The sequence below is a fragment of the Hydractinia symbiolongicarpus genome, chromosome 14, assembly GCF_029227915.1.
Source record: "Hydractinia symbiolongicarpus strain clone_291-10 chromosome 14, HSymV2.1, whole genome shotgun sequence".
Lineage (NCBI taxonomy): Eukaryota > Metazoa > Cnidaria > Hydrozoa > Anthoathecata > Hydractiniidae > Hydractinia > Hydractinia symbiolongicarpus.
The window spans coordinates 9,542,308-9,562,477 of NC_079888.1; the positions used below are offsets into that span (position 1 = coordinate 9,542,308).

General features: G+C 33.1%; 2 protein-coding genes across 3 annotated transcripts; both read right to left on the reverse strand.

Moving 5' to 3' along the window:
• Positions 1-1,868: 1,868 nt before the first annotated feature.
• On the reverse strand, positions 1,869-11,127 carry LOC130625612 (transcription initiation factor TFIID subunit 10-like). Its single transcript, XM_057440714.1, has 2 exons — positions 11,046-11,127; positions 1,869-3,954 (listed from the first exon to the last, which is right to left on the reverse strand). The coding sequence occupies exon 2, from the start codon at positions 3,922-3,924 to the stop codon at positions 3,454-3,456; it is 471 nt and encodes a 156-aa protein (XP_057296697.1). The 5' UTR covers positions 3,925-3,954; positions 11,046-11,127; the 3' UTR covers positions 1,869-3,453.
• Positions 11,128-13,389: 2,262 nt separating this feature from the next.
• Positions 13,390-17,938, reverse strand: LOC130625632 (MICOS complex subunit mic25a-like). 2 transcript variants are annotated; one of them, XM_057440732.1, is made up of 8 exons: positions 17,796-17,938; positions 17,578-17,641; positions 17,323-17,399; positions 16,391-16,672; positions 15,861-15,931; positions 15,176-15,311; positions 14,466-14,504; positions 13,390-13,512 (listed from the first exon to the last, which is right to left on the reverse strand). In XM_057440732.1, the coding sequence occupies exons 1-7, from the start codon at positions 17,859-17,861 to the stop codon at positions 14,478-14,480; spliced, it is 723 nt and encodes a 240-aa protein (XP_057296715.1). In that variant the 5' UTR covers positions 17,862-17,938; the 3' UTR covers positions 13,390-13,512; positions 14,466-14,477. The 2 variants fall into 2 exon arrangements, with proteins under 2 accessions (XP_057296715.1, XP_057296714.1); XM_057440731.1 differs by lacking the exon at positions 14,466-14,504 and having other exon boundaries at positions 17,796-17,937.
• Between the last annotated feature and the right edge of the window lie 2,232 nt (positions 17,939-20,170).

The following is a 20,170-nucleotide window of genomic DNA, read 5'->3' on the forward strand; positions in this document are numbered from 1 at the left end:
AGTACGTCATGGTAATTCTGATGAAACAGTGTTAAAGTATATATGGGCCTTTAAAATGTGGCTTACAGTACAACTTTATCACAACTATTTATCATATAAAATCCTTTTCAGGATATCGAGATGATTCGTAATGAAACTAATTAAAGGAACTGTTCATTGGTAATATTTTGTTTGTAAAATTTCCTTAATTCGATTTTTTTTGTGGAAAAATAGGACCTTTAAGCTGCTTGTCCTTTTTAAAAAAAACAGTAATTACACAAAATTAAGAGTTTAAAAATTAACATCGCTTTCCATATTTGTGGTCCTTTTTCCGCTAGGTAATTCAACACAGGTTAATGGCTGGGTTCTTCCTAATAATTTCAATAATGCATCACCTTTCCTCTAATATATAATTTAAATTCCAGTACTTTGTACTTCTTTTGTACAGGAAAACAGATTGACATGCATGACTTACTAGTACACTGTATATATCTACAGAATCTTCAAATTTGTTGTCACTCATGAAAAGGTGCCAGAACAACTTTCCTTATACTGAGTGTTGGTCCTGGGTGAATTTTTATGCAAAATGAAGGTCTAAACAAAACATTATTGTTGACAGATTTCATATTACAAGCAATGGCCTTATCAAGATAGACGAGTGGAAAAATAAACGAAATCTGGTTCTTAGGCATTGATGGGGCATCATCATTAATTAATAAAAAGAAATTCAAATCAAACGTGTATCAAAACCTGGTTTTTACAACCTTGTCACAAGTAAATCTTTAGAAAATAATCCGGTTTCTATAAACATAAACAAAAACCTGATGGTTATTTTGTTTTAATAAATACCGTGTAAACTGTTTTATCTGTCTCTTCCGAGAAATATTACCCTAGGTCAACGTATCGACCTCGACTGTTAACCTCGGGTAATATTTCTTGGTATGGATAGACAAATCAGTTTGTATTGTATTATGATAAAATATTTTTCGATCCTATATTTTTGTACATTATCAGTGTTCAGGAAAAACTTTAACGATATATTCTAGTTTCCATTTTTCGGTATTTATTTTTGCTCATAAGGCGTGAAGGTAATTTAATTACATGACTTATATTTATAAATATTGACTAATTAAAATTAATCCCTTAAGGTTTAATCCAGCATTAGTGATCATGTTGATAGGTAATTAGTGATCATGATCATAGGTAATATGACACAACCAAAAGCACGCATGGAATGTTTTAGATCTATTTTCAGATGTGCTGCTTTTCCAATCAGTGTTTGTGCACACACCTTGGAACTATTTTTAGACGTTTATTATTGTTCCTAATGCTTTTTTGATATATTTTTAGCCACGAAAAAAAGGCAAGATTTCTTCAAAAATTCTAAATAATAGAGATACAGTGAATGCTTCATAGTTTCACATGTTAGCATCTATATTATAATACCCGTATACGTCTGTCCGTCTGTCTGTCTCTCATGCAAAATGGTAGCTTAGCTGCGCAATAGCGAGACGCACGAAATGTGGTATAAAAAGGACGGACGAACCCGTGGATTTTTCCACGGGCTAACGACTAGTATAACAAACTATCTTAAAGCTGTTTTATGATTTATGATGGATTTTACACCAGTTTGAAATAAAGAGAAAACTTGCGTGATAAGAAATCTTGGTGGAACTTAATTCAGAATTTAACCAACATAGTGGCATGGTTAATACATTTTAACGGTTTTCACTTGTCTCAGCTCTGGAACGAAGAATTCTGTACTATATGAAATTAACCTTCTTAAAACAGACGATACATTTTTTCTACTTATTATAGGATATGTTAATAGGGCACATGTACAATAAATAACCATCCAAAATGTTTAAGAAAAAGAAAAATATCAATGGTCGTTTTTATTTTCTCTTGTTCAACAAATTGAACCACATTGATATAATGTACAATAACGTATTGATAATATAATTACAAAATATTATAATCTCCTGGAGAATGCTGTTTCCAACTCTACAGGTTCTCAAACATCAATTAAAACATTGATAAAATTTCATAAATTGTAAGCATACATTCAGTGGTACTTATAATGTTGGTAAAATTCGCTTTAAGCACTTTTACGATTTTTGAGAGCGATTGTTAAAGTGTTTAAACATTTTTTTTGTATTTCAAGACCCGTTTTTATTCCCTGTTAAACCATTTATGGGAAGCTGAAAATCCAAAATCTTCAAATATACACACACACCATTAAATATACAAGATTAAAAATGTAAGAAAACTTCACAAATAGTTGAAATATTCAAAATGATCTAATTGTCCCTTTAAATAATTCTTCCCCAAAATACCACTAATTGAGTGGTTGACAACAATCAATTCATTAAACATCTTTGTCGCCTGCATTTACATCCACACCATCGGCCAAGAATATCTTTTGCTGAGCAAATCACCAATAGAAGCTAGCTCGTTTGCCACCTCCAACATTGCACCACTTAAATGCTCCTTCATTTTGCCTTTCATTTTACCGTTATCCACTTTTTGCCTTGTTCGTGCAGTATACTTTAATATTGAAAAACACAGCTGGAACCACATTTGTCCCGCCAGTACAGAAAAAAGGAACACAAAATGAAAAATCACAGGACAGAATTGACCTTCCATAGTCATCGACGATATAGTGACGATGGATGGAAAACGTTAAAGATCATATTTATAGCTTTTTCATGTGAACTTATCTTCCCCAACACACAAACATATACCATGGGTATTTAAGGAAGGTTCGAAATAATTCTAAGAATTTAAAAAAAAACACTGACATTTTTTGTTTTAAAACGAAAGTGAAAGTTGCATCACTTTCACTATAAAATCGTTACCTTGTAAATTCTGCGAAAAACTATAGCAGGGGAAAACGATGTACATAGAAAATATATATTCCCTTTAATATATTCCCTTTAATATTATCCCAACGCGGAACTTAACACGACGAATTTATGGACAACGAGATACTATGCTAAGCTTTTATTCAAAAACAAGCATAAAATTTGATTCTTCCACGAAATAATTACACATAAGCAAAAAAAGGAAAAGAAAAAAATGGAGATTTCCCCTGTTTCTAAGAAGCTATTGCATCAGCATATTGACGTAGTCAATGAGAAGCCGATCTTTATCTACAACCTCTTTTTTTTAAACATTAGCACAGTGTGTTGGATAACTTTGTCGCCTAATATACGTCGCTGAAAACATACTTCATTAAAAATGTTATCGCTTGAAAACCGACTTTATTACAAAACCTGCGCCTAGTCGATCTAAAAACTGGAAAACAAAATATTCACAAAAATAATCTGTTAGCGTATACAAACACAAGGTTAATAAAATCCAAAAGTTGACAAATTTTTTTAAGGTTGACATTTCTGTTTCAGGACTAATTTGAAGGGACTTTGCCAGAAATAAAAAACATCTGGTTTTCAAGGCTGCGATGAAAATTTTGTTTTAAGAAAAATATGGCTGCTTTTTCACGTGTATCCCGTATTCATTTAACGCAGGAGCAAGATCATCTATGGTGAGCGTATACCGTTTATCTTTGCCGGATTTACGAGAGCTTTGACCAGAACCTCTCATTTTACAGTGCTGCAAAGCATCGTGGGCAATGTCAGAAATAAATTTTTGTGAAGCTAATGATATTAGTCGTACAATTCTTGGGTCAATAGATTCAAAACCTGCTCGTTGCATGTAGCTCACGGTTACAGCATCTGGAATAGTGGGCGCGTAGTCTTCCAATTGACTCAAAAACTCAGATAAGTTAGTTCCACCAGTCGGAACAGCATCTTCCTGAAGCTCAACACCCTGCATCGGAGTTTTTACATGCACACCACCAGGCTTGATGTCTTTTAACTGTTTTTGCAACGCATTAACATCGGGCTTTTGTTCTGCTGCTAATTGATTTAACGGTGATTCAGCCATTATGACTTAACAGCGCCTCATTTTTCTGATCTAAAAATTGAATAAATGAATAAATATAATAATAGTAATAGTAATATAAGAAATAAATAAATTCCGTATATTTAACTTTGCGGACTCTCCATGTTCTATATTTTATAACACAATCATATTGGATTTCCCAATTTATTTCAAAGTCCATTTATTTGCATAATTTAGGTGCAGAAGGCCTAACTTTCCCCAAGAACTCAGAATGAAGATTCACATACTTCATTTTACTTACACTATCCCAAACTATGAATTTAAAGAACCAGTTTTATTTCTTTAATTTCCCGTTTTTTTTGCAAATTCTTTTTTTATTTAGTTTTTGTTTTTGATCAATTTTGTCTTTTCTTTTTCACATTATAAAACTTTTTTAACCGTTCCTACATGTTTTTTTTATTTTAAAAAATGCGCAATGTTTAATTCTGTATTTTTACTCTTTTATTTCGCATTTCACTTTATTATTGACTTGTTCATACGGCTTAACACAGTGTTTTTAATTTATAGTTATACACACGAATTTTTAGAAACAACAAAAGCATTTTTAATGATGCTTTTGTTTCTCCAAGTTTAGTGACGCCTAATTTTTTTATTTTTACAAACTCAACAGTTGGTTACGTACTTCTGCTCATCTTTGTTATGCTCGTGATTTATCCACTTAAAAATATCGAGAAATATATCCCGGGAAATAACAAAGGAAACGCTTACGTCATTCCAAAAACTGCGCGATAAACATATTCTCTGCTCATTTTTTAATTCAATAAAAATAAGTTGAATTGTTTCCAACTTTGTTTTCAGAAAAATCTCTTCTCTCAAAAAATAAACTAATCAAATCACATAAAAACACAGAATTCTCGGAAAGCACGCAAGCATATGAATTAGAAAATAGATGGCGACAAGTCGAGGAAGCCACATACCACTATCAGTTTTTATGAAAGCTACAGAAAATGTATTAATAGTGAAAAAGAAAACACCAAATCTGTTTCCAGTTATGTCAAACCTGCTAGATGCAGAACATTCAATGAACTTAATTTCTTAAAAGATTAAAATTGACAAAATGGTGATAAAAGTCTTGCCATCAAGAATACAGAATGAGCTGTTCTGTTCAAGCCTAGTTCATCCACTAACATCTCCTACTAAAAAAAAGATGATTTTGAAGGTCAAGATAAAAAAAACTTGATTGCAAGACATTTAGATGAGGAGGAAAATGAGTAAAAATGGCAGAGCATAAAGATATATCTATATTATAATACCCGTATACGTCTGTCCGTCCGTCTGTCTGTCACGCAAAATGGTAGCTTAGCTGCGCAAGTAGCGAGACGCACGCAATGCGGTATAAAAAGGACGGCGAACCCGTTGATTTTTCCACGGGCTAAAGACTAGTTTATCTATATTGTTTCATCTTCTATTGATTACATTCAACACTTTTGTCATAATTACAATCTCATGTTTTCTTGCTTGCTATATTGTTATACTTCATAAAAACAGTCTTTAATACTGGGGTGTAATCAATGATGTTTTAAATTACAATTTTTAGAAAGTGGGTGTGTGTCTGCCAACATTGGATTTGGATTTTTCATAAGTCTAAAAATAGCAAGAATTTTGGACTACTAACAAGATATATTACTTTTTATATAAACAGTAAAAAATGAATTTCTACTTCCAACTCTCCTCACAGAGATCATGTCATTATGCAGGTGAGTTCACATAATCACAGAATATGTATCTGATCTCTTTTGCATTTTGAGTGTAGTTATTTGAAACGACACTTCCTAAGTCCTGTCATCCAGATTCATTTTTAATTACATTACGCCAACTTTCTTCGACAACTTCATAGCTTTGCTGAAAGTCACTGTAACCTGATGGACAATACGTATTCCTGAAAGTCTGATCTTTCATGGGATAATTGTGTAGAGATACGCAGGCTTTAGTTATGGATACAACAGTGTCGGTTTTAGCGATAATAGAACGCCGGAAAATTCTAAACCTTAAAACCATAATTCCAAAAGTGTTTTCGATTACCCTTCATGCTCTGCAAATTCTGTATTTCGCAATCAGATGCTTTTTCTAAGCTATTGCTGGTTTAATCAAACTAGAACGCAGAGGAAAAGCATCGTCTCCAATGAACACATAGGAAAAGTAAATGTTGCTTCTCGGCAGTTTACATTTACATTGAAGGTTCAATAAATTATTAGTGGTTGAATATCCAACATTGCTATTATTGAAAATACCACCGTCACTTCATATCTATCATTATAAAAAGATATTAGCATTGTACACAGCAAACGATGCAATAGTAAAGGTCTTTTTCTAAATGAAAAACAAACTGCCACTTTTGGCTGGTGCTTGCATCACGAAATGTTTTCTATTCAAAGCTTCCACAGCATTTGGAAATTCCATCGCTTATCGAATCCGTTAGCAATTTTTAACCACTCGTTTTCATTCTTAGAAACGTCTAAGTAGCCGTTTTCAACTAAAACATCCCAATTGCTTCGAAAGTTTCAGGTATTATTTTTCCTATTGTGCTTTGGCTTATACGATAAGTTTGCCAAATGGTTGCTTGAGAATCACCAGTAGCAAAAAAACTTAGGGTTATACAGAACCTCTCTTCTGGTGAGATTGACTATCGGTTAATGCATGATATGATATGCAACATTGCATAACAGCTCTTTTTTGGTTGGAAGCATTCTGAATTGTTTAAAAAACAAAGACCTTTATCCCTTGAACTAAACAATGAAATTCTACCCTGGCGTTTTTTTTTAAAAAATATTTTTCTTCCCCAAAATCGTGGGTTTTTTTTCTGGCTTCTTTGCGGGTTCTTCTACGTAAGATGACAAGCAAGAGAACCTTCCATCGCTCAAACGCCATTCTGTTTCCCTCTGCTTCCTCTTCTTAGAAATATTTCACTGGAAATTACACGGAGAAAAAATTCTCGCGATATATTTTTTCTCGAGAAATATTTTACCGGGAAATTGATGAAGTGGAAATCCGGCTTTATTTAAAGAGGAACGGAGGTTGAATAAGAGCAATATAAAATTCCAATTGTTATGACGTCATAGTTGTGTAAAGGGTGATTTTTACGGAGCGGATTGTTAATGGTGAATTTAGCGGCAAATTAGCTGCGAAATATCTTTTTGATTTTCACGTGGAACGAAAAACATGTGGCGAATTTAAAATACTGATTGTAGGCAATCTTTTGGGCATTAAAATCCCGACAGTTTTTTGAATAATTTCAAGTAATGAGAATAAACACTGAATATTGCGTTCTGATTGGCTAAAAGTTTACAGCGAAATATTTCGTCGTCAGTAAGTAGGAACTGTTTCTACTTTTCGGCGAAGCGAATTTTTCGAAGCAATATGAAAACAAAATAAACCGCGGATGCTCAGACACATTTCGCCGGCGAATTCGCCATCCATTTTGCTTCGTGAAAATCCCACTTCACATAACAATGACGTCATAACCATTGAAATTTTAAATTGCTCTTATTCAACCTCTGCTCCTCTTTTAATAAAGCCGGATTTCCACTTCATGAATTCCCTGGTAAAATATTTCTCGTATTATATTTAAAGGGAGCCCGAGGTATAAAATGATGTTGGACTTATATTGTAGAGCTTAAGAAGATGGTTAACAAGTCTTTTTAAATTTTTAAAAAGCTTTTTTTGTTCTCAAGATATTTACATTTAAAGATTTCAAATTTAATTATGCTGCATAAATTATGATGTCATATTTAAGTAATAGCAAATTTTCACATTTTCTGTCATCAGTAATTTTAGGCCTGTTATGGGATGTGCATTAAAACTTTATCAATGCGTAGATATTATAAGGGTGAATTGATTAACATAATTATTTTTGCCAAACTGATACTAGTTTGCTCGTTCCAGGTCTCTTTTTTTTGCTGACGACCGCATAAATTGGGATCTGCATATCGGTTTGCAATCAAATAAGTAAACATATAAGGCCTATACAAGCTTACCCAGGAAATGTTATTGCAAATCGAGTTGCGAAACCAGAGTTATTAGGTCATTAAAAAAAAATTAAGAAGCCTGGGACGAGCAAACGAGTGTGACTTTGGCAAATATTTTTTATGTTAATCAATTCATCTAGTCTATGCATTAATGAAGTTTGAATGCACATCTGATGACAGAAATTTAAAGTAATTATGTAGATCAACAAAATTAAGACCAGCAAAGCTAGCAGGACAGGAAACCATTCCACAGAACTAACTTCATGAAACAAAAAGTTAAACAGGAAAAGCTTGATGATATATGTTCACAAGTCTTGTAAATTTGGAGCATATCCAAAAGATGACCAAGAAATACACCAAATCCAAATTTGTAAATTCTACAAAAAATGGCACTTGTAAACATGGTGTGAACGCAAAGGATTCAAATTTCAGCATCCTAAGATGTTTACAAAATTCATCCAACATGGAAGTAAAGCACCTAGAGGATGTACTCTTGTGCATTTTTTAATGATATTTGCTTTAATGAAAGCTGCATTTTAGGCACATTAAAGATACAAAAAGAAGTAAAAAAGAATAACAGCATAATAGGTATATATACAAAGAGTGAAAAAAATATAAAAATTAAACAAACGTAAGACACCAATCAGATTTTTTTGAAAGTATCGAAATCGCTAAAGATGGACCTATAATGGAAGCAATAGATGCGAAAATAAAGGAGCACATCTTACGCAAGGTACCCCCACTCCAGTTTCATCAAACAACCTTGCTTCATACACAACATCAGATCCCAAAACCCACCTACAAACCAACCAAATTTACACAAAACACAGATAAGAAACATAAGATATTAAAACCAAGCACCAATCCCGCTAATGTGATACCAAAATCCCAACCAATAAAACATATCAGTACTGTCAGTAGTGTCATTTCTAAACATCTTAAGCTTGAAACTGTTTCACCAAGAGTTCCATTCATTGAAGATGTTCTAACCACGGATAATCACCTAGCAATTAGTCTAATTGAAACATGGCTCAGAGATCACTGTGATGCAGAGCTCAATATCAATTGGTACACCTTGTTCAGATGTGATAGACTTAAAGAAGTCACAAAAAGGAAGGGACAGTGGTGGGATAGCTGTCAACCTTAGGAAAGATATTGCTAACGCTACCAAACAATTTTTTACATTCTCAAATAGCTTATATAATTAAAATTTTATGGTTACATTCTGCAGTGGAAAATCTAATACTGTGTTGTTTATACAGGTAACCAGACAATAAAACTCATGGCCAACCTTCTGCCGCACAAGAATTTCATGAAGCAATATCAAAATAAAGTCTATTCTCTTGTAAGTCAGGCCTACACCCAATATTATAAGATAAGCCCACTCACAAAGATGGAAATATTTTTGATTTTGTTTTTAAAGCACCAGTCACCATTTGCCCATTTAACTTTTAACAACGTACAAAGCATTACATATAGCATAAATTATTTAATGGGAAAACAACCATTGATAACCTTTCCAGTTTTCACTCTATATGTTTTGAACATTCAAAAACAAACCAGCCTAGAAATGCAGTGTTAACTCACAAGTAACTGTGCAGTTTGGCGTTGAACGCCCAGTGAAGCACCTAATCGTGTTTCGAGTGTGATGTATTTTTTTTAAATATAACTTTTCTGCAACTTTAGCCGAAATTAACCACAGTTTACAGCCCATTGTTACCCTGTCATAGAAAAAACAATTAGTCAATATTATTTTATTTTGCCAAATAAGTTTCAGTAAACGTTAACACATAAATTGTGACGTTGGACTGAGCACAGGTAAACAGGTAGTACAGGTAAACCATAACACAAATGCTTGCCTTATTGCAACTTCAATTTTCAAAAAAACAACACAAAACGGCCCGTTGTTAGCATCAAGTTGATCGGTTAGTACAGGTGAACTGTGTCACACAGAAGTAATATACCATTTTCCTAAAAAACTTTATCACAACGGTTAGTAGTTCTTGTGTGAGCCAATTGCTTGAATACTTTAAATCAGTCTTGGACTGGATATTGGAATACCGTAAAAATGCAGATGTAATTTATCTGGATTTTGCAAAAGCTTCTGACAAAGTTGATTTTAACATTGTGCTGAATAAAATAAAAGCCTTGGTATCTCTGGCAAACTGTTCCAATGGTTGAAAAGCTTCTTGGTCAGCCATACCCAATCAGCACCAGTGAACGACGTGAAATTAGTACCACCTGACGTCTCTCGGGGGTGTGGTACACCTATATAAGGAAGTGCCTTGGGGCCACTGATATTTCTAATTCTTATTGGTGATAGTAAGTGGAGCTAAACTGCAAGTTTTACTCATGTTAATTGTGGTCACAGAAGTACAGTTCTTTAGCATTGTGGTTAGTATACATTAGGTTAACCTCAGTCATTGAGAATGTCATGTAGAGCCTGGCACAGTGGGGGGAGGTTTCTACATATAGACCTGATCTTAAAGGTTGCCAGGGATATTAGTCTCAATTGCTTATAATGGTTGCATAAAAGAACTCAACACCCACACTGCACTCTTGTAATTAGAAATGACGCTAACCAAACATATTCTCGACGGTGGCCTAATGCGTGGAATTCATTGTTTTGTAAGTTATGCCAATTATTTATTGAAACCAATGCTGATCATGCATTTGGAATACAAAAGCTACAGCACATTTATGACAACCAAGTTTGGTTTGAACTGGTTTATTATAGCATGAGCATCACACAATTGCAGTATATAACAAATATGGCGGAACAAAACACCCTGGAAAATGGAATCTCCGGTTGTGGTGGAGTCTAACTAGCAATAACCAATAAGTATGGCTATATATATTACTATACAATACCCTGAAACAGAGATAATTTTCCAAATGAAATCTGTGCTGTTTATATCACGGCCATTTATATTACGTAATAAGGACGCCTGCTTACGTCTGCTCTAGCTAGCTATAAAGGAAGCCCTGAAACAGATAATATCTTAGCCTAGCTAAATATATAATTCTAAGGTGTTGCACTAACCCATTATGTTATTGTAACTCAATCTTTTTAATTAAGAAGTGTCCATAGTAAAAAATAAAACGTTAAAACATAAAGCCTGGCTGACTACTACGTACCTTCCGTTCGGTTTCACTCAGAAACTTCCCCGTGATTTTGAATGAAACAATATGTACCCTCATTCAGTTCGTTGAAAGACGGTCACGGAAACTAGACGGTATCCCCCCGGCGAATGCTTTGAACTTGGAGGAAAGAACTTTGACGAACACATTCGGCAAAACTTACGAACATTTTTTAACATTTGCTATGAAAAAGCAAACATGTTAAACAAATTTACGGACATTTTAGATAAAAGTACGAACGTGTTTAACAAAATACGAAAATATTCAACAAATGTACGAAGATTTTAGATAAACGTACGAACCCCACTTCACAACGGCGTTGAATGCGTTGATTCAAAGGCCTTATTACTTCTTTAATAATGTAACAGACAAGTCACTAATGGGTTTCATTTCGTTATTGCAAGGTCGCCTAACAAAGTAAGCTGGTCACTAAACATTGTTTGCTTAATTATCCTTGTGTCCACGTAAAGTGACAGTGATAGTACTGATCTGCAAATTATTTGAGAAATAAATTTTACAGAATGTATTTTGTAGGTGAGTGGTCCCAAAGTCCTTAGTAACCGATAGGTTTTACAGGAAATTGAAGTACAAAAAAATGAAAAAGTTTGACAAATTGCGGCAACAAGAAAGGGGAACATTGAACGAAAAAAATTTGGTTCATTTTTTTGCGAAACTTATTTTTGCAGATTTGTGCCAAATCCGCAAGAGTAAGTTCTGCAGTGTCTCGTAAAAAATATCCTTGCTTAAATATCAACCAATACGTTTCAACAGCCTATTGTTTTTTATTTAAACCGATATTGTTAAAACCCGACAAAAGGGGCTGGTTGCGCTCCATCCCTTTGTTTGCGACACAAAGAAAAAAAAAGACTTTTAAAAGACAATAAGCTGTAATAATTTATCGCAATTGGTATGGCTGCCGCTGCTGGAGATAAGCAAAATCCATTAATTTTGAACTATTTCAATAAAAAATTGATTGACTTTATTTCATGGGTTTTTTTATATCGACGATTAAAACCGCAACGCAATTCCCGATAACCTGAAAACCATGCATTTTTGGTAAAAATAAAAAAGTAGACGAACAAAAATTCGTTATATCAAGAGTTCGTTATACCGAAAAATAAAGAAAAATTGGAATTTTGCCTCTTTAGTTAATTGAAATTCTGTCTAAGTGTATAAGTAGTACTTTTCTCGAAAATAACCCAAAATCCCATCAGCATTTTTTGTTTACATTATACTCTTAGACAGCAGTGGTTTCAACACTTGTTTCATTGCGTAAGCAGTTTCTATAAAAAAATATGGCTCATTAAAATGTTATTTACAGGATGTTATCTAAAAGTTAAAAAGTTTGGTTTGTTCTACACTTTTAAATTTAAGGCTAAATAACTTGGAAACGGTTGGAAATAACTGACGTCATCTCCTGCGTAGGTAACTAGGGATTACCTGGGACCAATTTGGGTAAGTTTCAAATCTGGGTCCCCGAATCCGTTTTGGAATGGACGGGTTGATGAAACATAATATTAATACCGATTTGATGCACAAAACTTTGACGTTGACATTTTGTGCTTGAGTTCTTTATAAAGAAGTTCTTTAGAGTTCAGGAGACCAAAACTTTGGTTTGTTAAATCGAGAGTTCGCTATATCGGGGTGGATTTATAAGAGTTTCTAAGTCTAAATTTAAGGGGATTTTGGTTCGTTATATCGAGATGTTCACTACATCGGGGGTTCGCTTTATCGAGAGTCCAATGTAGTTCACAGGTTTCGCTGTGTCGCCTCGCACCGCATTTGGGTAGGTTGGGCACAAATCCACCTTATGGTGTAGGAAATTCTGTCTACTTTCATAAAAAAAAACAATACAGAGTAACAAAAAGTGACGAGGTTTTGAAATATAGCCTGCAGGTAGTAAAATGTTTAAAAATGGTTGAGCGCCCTTGACTTTCGTGGTTCAAATCAACAACATTTTTTTGTCGGCGAAACAGGAGACCAGACTTGCTTTCGACTTAGTAGAAAACAGTTTCATTTATCTAAACTATTAGGTGTTAAAATATGAATACTCCTTTGGCCTAAAATGGTATTTCTTACGTGACACAAAATCAACATTTTAATTATTGTTTTTAGTAGGCTTTTTTGTTTTACTGTTCTATATTTTGTTGAAGGACGAAAAATGATGATTTTACCATGACCACATGAGCCCGTTTTAAATCACCAATCTCCTTTTTTTCATAAGTCTAAGACTAAACGGCCATGCTTATCAAAAAATATAGTAGAAGTATATAAGATGAACATTGAAAAGTTAAATTGCGTTGCGACGCCAGCAAAAAAAAAGAAGAAAATTTCTATAAAGTTAAATAAAAATTTAGATTTTTTTACATCAATCTTTACATTTGATCTTACATATAGTTTACAATTTCAATAAGCGTGTTGCTATTCAGCTTCCGTTACTCAACAATTTCTTCTGCATAATGTTCTAAACAAACAAAATGTAATAAAAGTTACAATTGATTTTTTTCACTTCGCACCGAACATTGTTTACCTACTCGTCATCTAATTTAACACGTGTTCTAATTAGTTCGAATGGTCTTTTTTCAGAATTTTCTTAATTTATTTCCTAATTTTTAACGCGACATTCTTTTCACTAATGTTTGTTTTTCCTCTAATTTAATGCGACTAAGGTTTTTCGCCTAATTAGAGTGTGAACCAGATAATTTAGGGGACATGCTTTCGTTATCGGCTAGGAAATCCCCGCCGAATATTGTTTTTGACATCGACCAAAGCGTACTTAATAAATTGGCACAAGCAGCTGTAACAGAAGTAAATAAGTGCAACAAAAAACGAAAATCAATGCAAGAAAAGAGTGATAATTATTACCGTAACTCTATAAAAATAGGTAATTTTTGGTCCACTAAATTGAGATAAAACGGTAATAAAAAAACGCCCCAAAAATTATTCAGGTACTGTTCGGAAATTTTTTTAGGCAAATTGTTCATTTTAAAAGTATTTATATCATTTATGTTATTACAAATCACTTATTCGCCCAAAAAATTATTTAGCAATTGTTTAAAATTTAGGCAATTTTAGAGGAGACGATTTTTTTATGAAAAGAAATGTATTTCACAAACAAACGAACCGGATTGAAAAATGCTAAATAGAAATCTCCTTAAGTAGAAATCTAGATCACAGTTAAAAGTTCAGGGTTAAAACTTTTGCGATCTTATTCAGAGGAAGAAACTTTTGCATCACGCACATAAAGGTAATTTTCGTTACTCTGGTCTGTAAAATACAAACAAGCAAGAACATTGTGGATGCGAAACATCAATTTTTGGAAATAATAGTTTACCCCCTAGTTAATCTCGTGGCATCCGTACTATTAAAAAGAAACAAAACATTCTTAAAAGACAGTAACAAACTTATCGACCACACCTTGCCAACCTATCACTCAGTACACATATGTATATTTTCCTAAATGAGTAAAAGAATACACAGGTGACTCCAACATAAAAATGACAAATTACTACGACGTGTGGAAGGCTCTTACCGTTATTAGACACTACGGTACGTCAGTTATGTGGAATTCAGTACGTGAATTTCCACTCAAAAACGGAACGGAACGGAACAAGAAAAATACTTTATTATTCTTTTGTTTTTTTTAATTTCCCTGTCCACAAGAAATGTTTAAACAATTTCTACATTTAGTTTGGATCGAAACGGAAAATTTTATTAAAAGAACGAGAAGGGTTGCTAATAAAAAGAATGGGTTAGCATTTTGACAAAAATTGTTTAACGGAAGGCGCAGAAATTCTAAAATTCAAGACTTCAGATCTAAAAAAACAATGCATATTACGTATTACAGAATATGACAAAATGCTCCTGGTTGCTACAGGGCTGATGGGACCTCAATATAATACGGCTTGACTCTTGAAACTAGAAAAATGATTTTGACTGATTTTATAAATAATAATTCAGCATATCAACCATCAAAGAACTTTTTTAAATTTTTCTATATTTTTCTATTTTTTGAGATTCCGCCTTCAAAGTAATCAATGCACCACGAAATATAGCAGACGTGGTTATTCATGCAAAAACACACTGTACAACCCCCAAACAAGTGGCAAAAAAAAAGAAAATCTTACCAGCCTCGCGTTCTGTACACACTGTGCGAAATCTTTAACTTCTTGTGAACATTTTAGTGGTTGTTGTTTGTGCAGCTTATAACATTCTAATACTTTACTTTGTTTGTCGTTACATATTGGTGACTGTTGCAACGGCCTAAAATAAACAAACAAAAAAATTAATAAAGTGATTGTGAAAAGATTTGTCGTCAATCATATCCCACAAGAACTGGTAACGAAGTGTATTCATTTGTGCCTACTTATTTCCAAGAGCAAAAAAAATCGTCCTTCAAAAATCGTATTCAATTTTTAGGCGAAAAGAATTCCGTACTAGTTTTTTACGAAAAATTAATGCCTGGGTTACACTTATGAATAAGACGCGGAAGCAGAAACACATAACAAGAGCAACCACCTAAAAACAACAACAACAACCACATAACAACAACCACACGGCAACAACAACCACACGACGACAAATAACCACACAACGACAAAACTACACGACAACAACAATCACACTAAAACAACCACACTACAACAACAACCGCACGACGACAACAACCACACGACAACAACAATCACACTAAAACAACCACACTACAACAGCAACCACACAGCAACAAGCACCACATAACAACAACAATAACTTAAAACTGAACGCAAAAAAAATAAACTTGCTGTGCAAATAACAAGAATGAAAACTCACTTTATTTTACATTCCAGCTCTTGCACACTGTAGTTAAACTCGTCCTTTAGTTCTTTCTCGCGTTTTGAAAACTAAATAAAAGCTTGCTGATTTTTTACCATATTTACAGGCAGTTGATATGAGCACAAATTTGTTTTTTGAAAAAAACAGACAATAAGCGAAACTTCATTGGACTAATCTGAATTAAAACATCAATAAAACACTAATAATCCAATCCTCAAAAAAGTTCGAAAATCCCTATTTATGAACCGTTTTGACTTATTTTGCCCACGAATCCACCGCTATTAGGCCAGAAAATTGTTCTCTATCTTTGTGAAAAATATTAGAAAAAGCTAATGATCCAATTCTGAGAAAAGCTGGTAACGAACGGACAAGCAGACACAGATCATTATAGGATCTCACCTGTACCAGGTAGATTTAAAAAAGTATCATTTTCGGAATGGTTTTAAAAAAGCGAACAATACTAACACAAGAAGCATCAACTTTAAAATTTAAATAGATGTTGTCACAATGTATAGCAAACAACCAACCTTAGACAGCATGGCTTTGTTTTCTTTAGTCAGCCTATCAACTTCTTCTTGGAGTTCCAGTGAAGAGGTCGAACCAAAGTTTTTTTTGACATTCTCACTGTAAGTTTTTTTAATAGCTGACATTTGTTTCTCAGCACGCTCTCGCTCTTCAGCCAATCTTTTTTCCCAAAATGATTCAAGCTCGTGAAGTTTTTGCTGATAGACATTACCATTTAGATTCTGAACCACATTGGATTTAGTACCTGTTCCACTTTTCATCTTGTTCATGCCATAACTTTTTCCCTATGACCATTTAAAATATTCGGTCTGTAAATACAAGCTAGTCAATTCATTATAACTAACAAAAGAAATTATTACAAGTATCAATCTTTTACACCTTACAAATCGTCTTTATATCATCAGTATATACATCAAATGATTTATTAAACTAAATTTCTCTGCCGACCAGTAAAAAATAATTTAAATTTACCTATAACAAGTTTCGAAAATTCCAAAAGAAATAAGGTACCACTTTACCTTTAATGAGAAATTCTCAGGAAACGAATTGTAAATGGCAAATTTTGTGCTAAATTAGGTGCAAAATTTGCATGTGAAAGAAAAAAACGTGGTAAATTTAAAATACTACATAGAAGCACCCTTTATTTTGATTTTTGGTCAGTAAAGAATTTTTCTAAAGGTTAGTTCCCATCTGGCGTTAAATCGCGTTAATTTTTTGCTCTAATTTCTGACCTTATAAATAAACTTTTCCATACCTTATTATGTAATTCTATGTTATTTTCTCACACAATCAGACCAATCAAAAAAACAATTCAGAATTAAGTTATAGATATAAATATAGATAAACATAGATAAATATATAGTTAATATCTTTCACATTTGCTGCATAATTAGTATAATGTGTAGTGAACAACAACAAGTCGGTTATTACCAACCTGTTGGAAAGCATGCTCAAGCATTCCTTGAAGCTCCTTTTCAGAAATTAGGTGTTCATTGTCTTTTACTAAAACCTCTAGCATGAAATAAAAAAAAGTAGTAAAATAAAAAAAAATGCATAAAAAAGTACATATCTCATTTTTTAGCCATTTACCAACCAATGTTAGTCTGATAGCAATACAGCCATGCACACCATATATAGATCAATCCAGTTTATTTTGTTTTAGTCAAAGAAAATTCAACATAAAACTTACTATCACTATCCACATTTGACGCTTTGTCTTGTCCCTTTAGTTGCAACATCACATTTTCTGATATCTATTGTTAAAAACAAAAATCAAATGTGATATGGTAAAAAAGACAGTGACAATTTATAGGATCCCTATAAAATAGAATCAGAACCTGTCAGAAGAAGCGCAAACACACTTGCACATGCCAACACGTGTATGTAAAAGTATGCATACATATATACCTGAATTGTGCCAGTATCAGATCTTTGCATTGATATACGACGACTCGTAGACTCACCATTACCCATTATGCAAGTCTTGCATCCAAACCGTTTTTTTTACTTATTTTTAAAAAGTCAACTAAAGTTTGAAAACAGTATATGCAGTACCCAACACGCATGTGATCTGAAATCACTTCAAATTAACATTGGTGAAAAAAAACTTTGCAGTGTGGTCTATAGAAGCACACTATAGCCTTCCTGTTCTTTTTTCTTTTCCAAAATTTTACAGAAAATTTTGTATTATAATGGTGAAATTGCTTGTCACTTTCGCTACATGAAAACTAAAATCTCATATTCAGGACATTGTTCCTAGCAGAGTACATAAGAAAAAAAATAATAATCCAATAATATTCAAAAATTTTGTTCACAAAAAAAACAAGTTTCAGAAGGTGCAACTAAAATACATTTACAATTGTGACACACCCAACTCTGTTGTGTAATTAACACTTGGACTAACTAAAATAGTGTATGCTATACTTGGCCTGTGACCACAAATCATGCTAGGTTTTGAAGCCTATTAAATGACTGTGGTAGTTACTGAATGACCTTTTTGTGCAAATTTAAAGCAGAAAAAAACGGAAAAAAAATTTTTTTTAAAAGTTATATACACAAAAGATATTTAATATACTACTCGTTAGCCCGTGGCAGACGTATACGGGTATTATAATATAGATATAACATATTTGCTATAAAAGTAATTGGCATATGTTAGAATGCTATTGAAAAAAGACCAATACAGAAGCATACACTCACCTAGGAAAAATATATTAGATCTGGTAAATTAACGAAGAATCACAAGAGGTATATATATACATTTACAAACAAGGCAATGGACATGACGTCATGGAGGAAAGTGTATCACGTGAGGAAAAACTGGTGAGTGTAATGGAGAGAATCAATCCAACAATTTTTCGAAAATGTTTCAAGGTAAGGGAAACTATAATTTTGCAATTTACCTTTAATACCTGCTTGTAAAGTCGTTCCAGGATTTTAAAAAATGACAATAATAGTAATGTAAGCCACATCAAATGGTTGGGTATTTTGGTTAGATCAAGTTGGATAGGCATGAGAGTAAAAATAAAATTACAAGTAACACTCAGAAAAAAATTTTACTGGGAAATGTAGCATTGCTGGAAAAGATACGATGCAACAGCCTTTGTAATTCATGTCAGAACACGGCAACTGCATGCACGAATACCCAACAAAACAAGCATGTGAAAAAATGTAACATCTGCAAAGAATTACTGACGCTATTAAATTTGAATTACAAATGTTGTGCAAACAGCATGGTTTTGACAAATAGATATTCTTTTAATTAAATTAATGGGGCTGCAAGTAATATTTTTTAAAAATAATTTTTTGAGGGAACAACGTCAAAGAATTTAACGGCAATAATTTTACTGTTTTGTCATCTGATGCATGCAATTATTTACTTGAGATAAAGGAGAGCCTCTTTATTCTTAAAGAGAAGCCTGTACCAAATCGCTCGATGGAATATGTGAAGAAAATAATGTTGTTATTTTTCTCAATGTTTGTTACATATTTAACGTTTCCATCACTAAGTTTAATAACAATGTTCTCTTCTTTTCTCGAGAGAACAATTTTTAGTTGTTTAGTACATCCGAGTATGAAAATTCTTAAGAATATAGGCCCCTGTGATCACCTTTGATCGACGTTTTCTGTTCCTATGCATGTGCATACATTATATATATATACCTTATTACCAAATGTTAATTAAAACCCTGTTAATTTATTTAATCAGGTAAATTTCCCCTATGTTAATAATGGGTGGCACTAAAAAATCCCCTGTTAATTCTTAAAAATAATTTTTAAACACCTTTAAATAGTTTTTAACAATAGGAAGAGAAAAAGAACAGGTTGAAATTTTTAAGCACTTTTAATCTCAAACAGGAATGGAAATAATCAAAGCAGGATGGAAAGCAGTAACTGCCTGTAAAAACAATAATACACCATCCCACACACTTTAAAATCCAAATTGAAAATATGCGTTAATGCGTTAATTATGGGCACGTTAATTACTTGCTTCGTTATTTGTATGTAAGGTATATATATGCAATTTTGATAACTCAAGCTTTTATAACTTAAACTAGTTTAACTTAAACCTTGAATAACTCAAACATTTGTAACTTAACCCATTTTTGTACCAAGATCACACCTTTTCCTGGTAACTATTACCCCACCTCTCAAGAGCTTCCCTCAACTTGAACATTCAGAAGCCAAACTATTTTCCTCAGTCCCTTGGAAAGTTCAATTACCCAAAGTTAACTGTATATAGCCAGCTACCAATAGCCTAGTGTGGGTAATGTTATCTACAT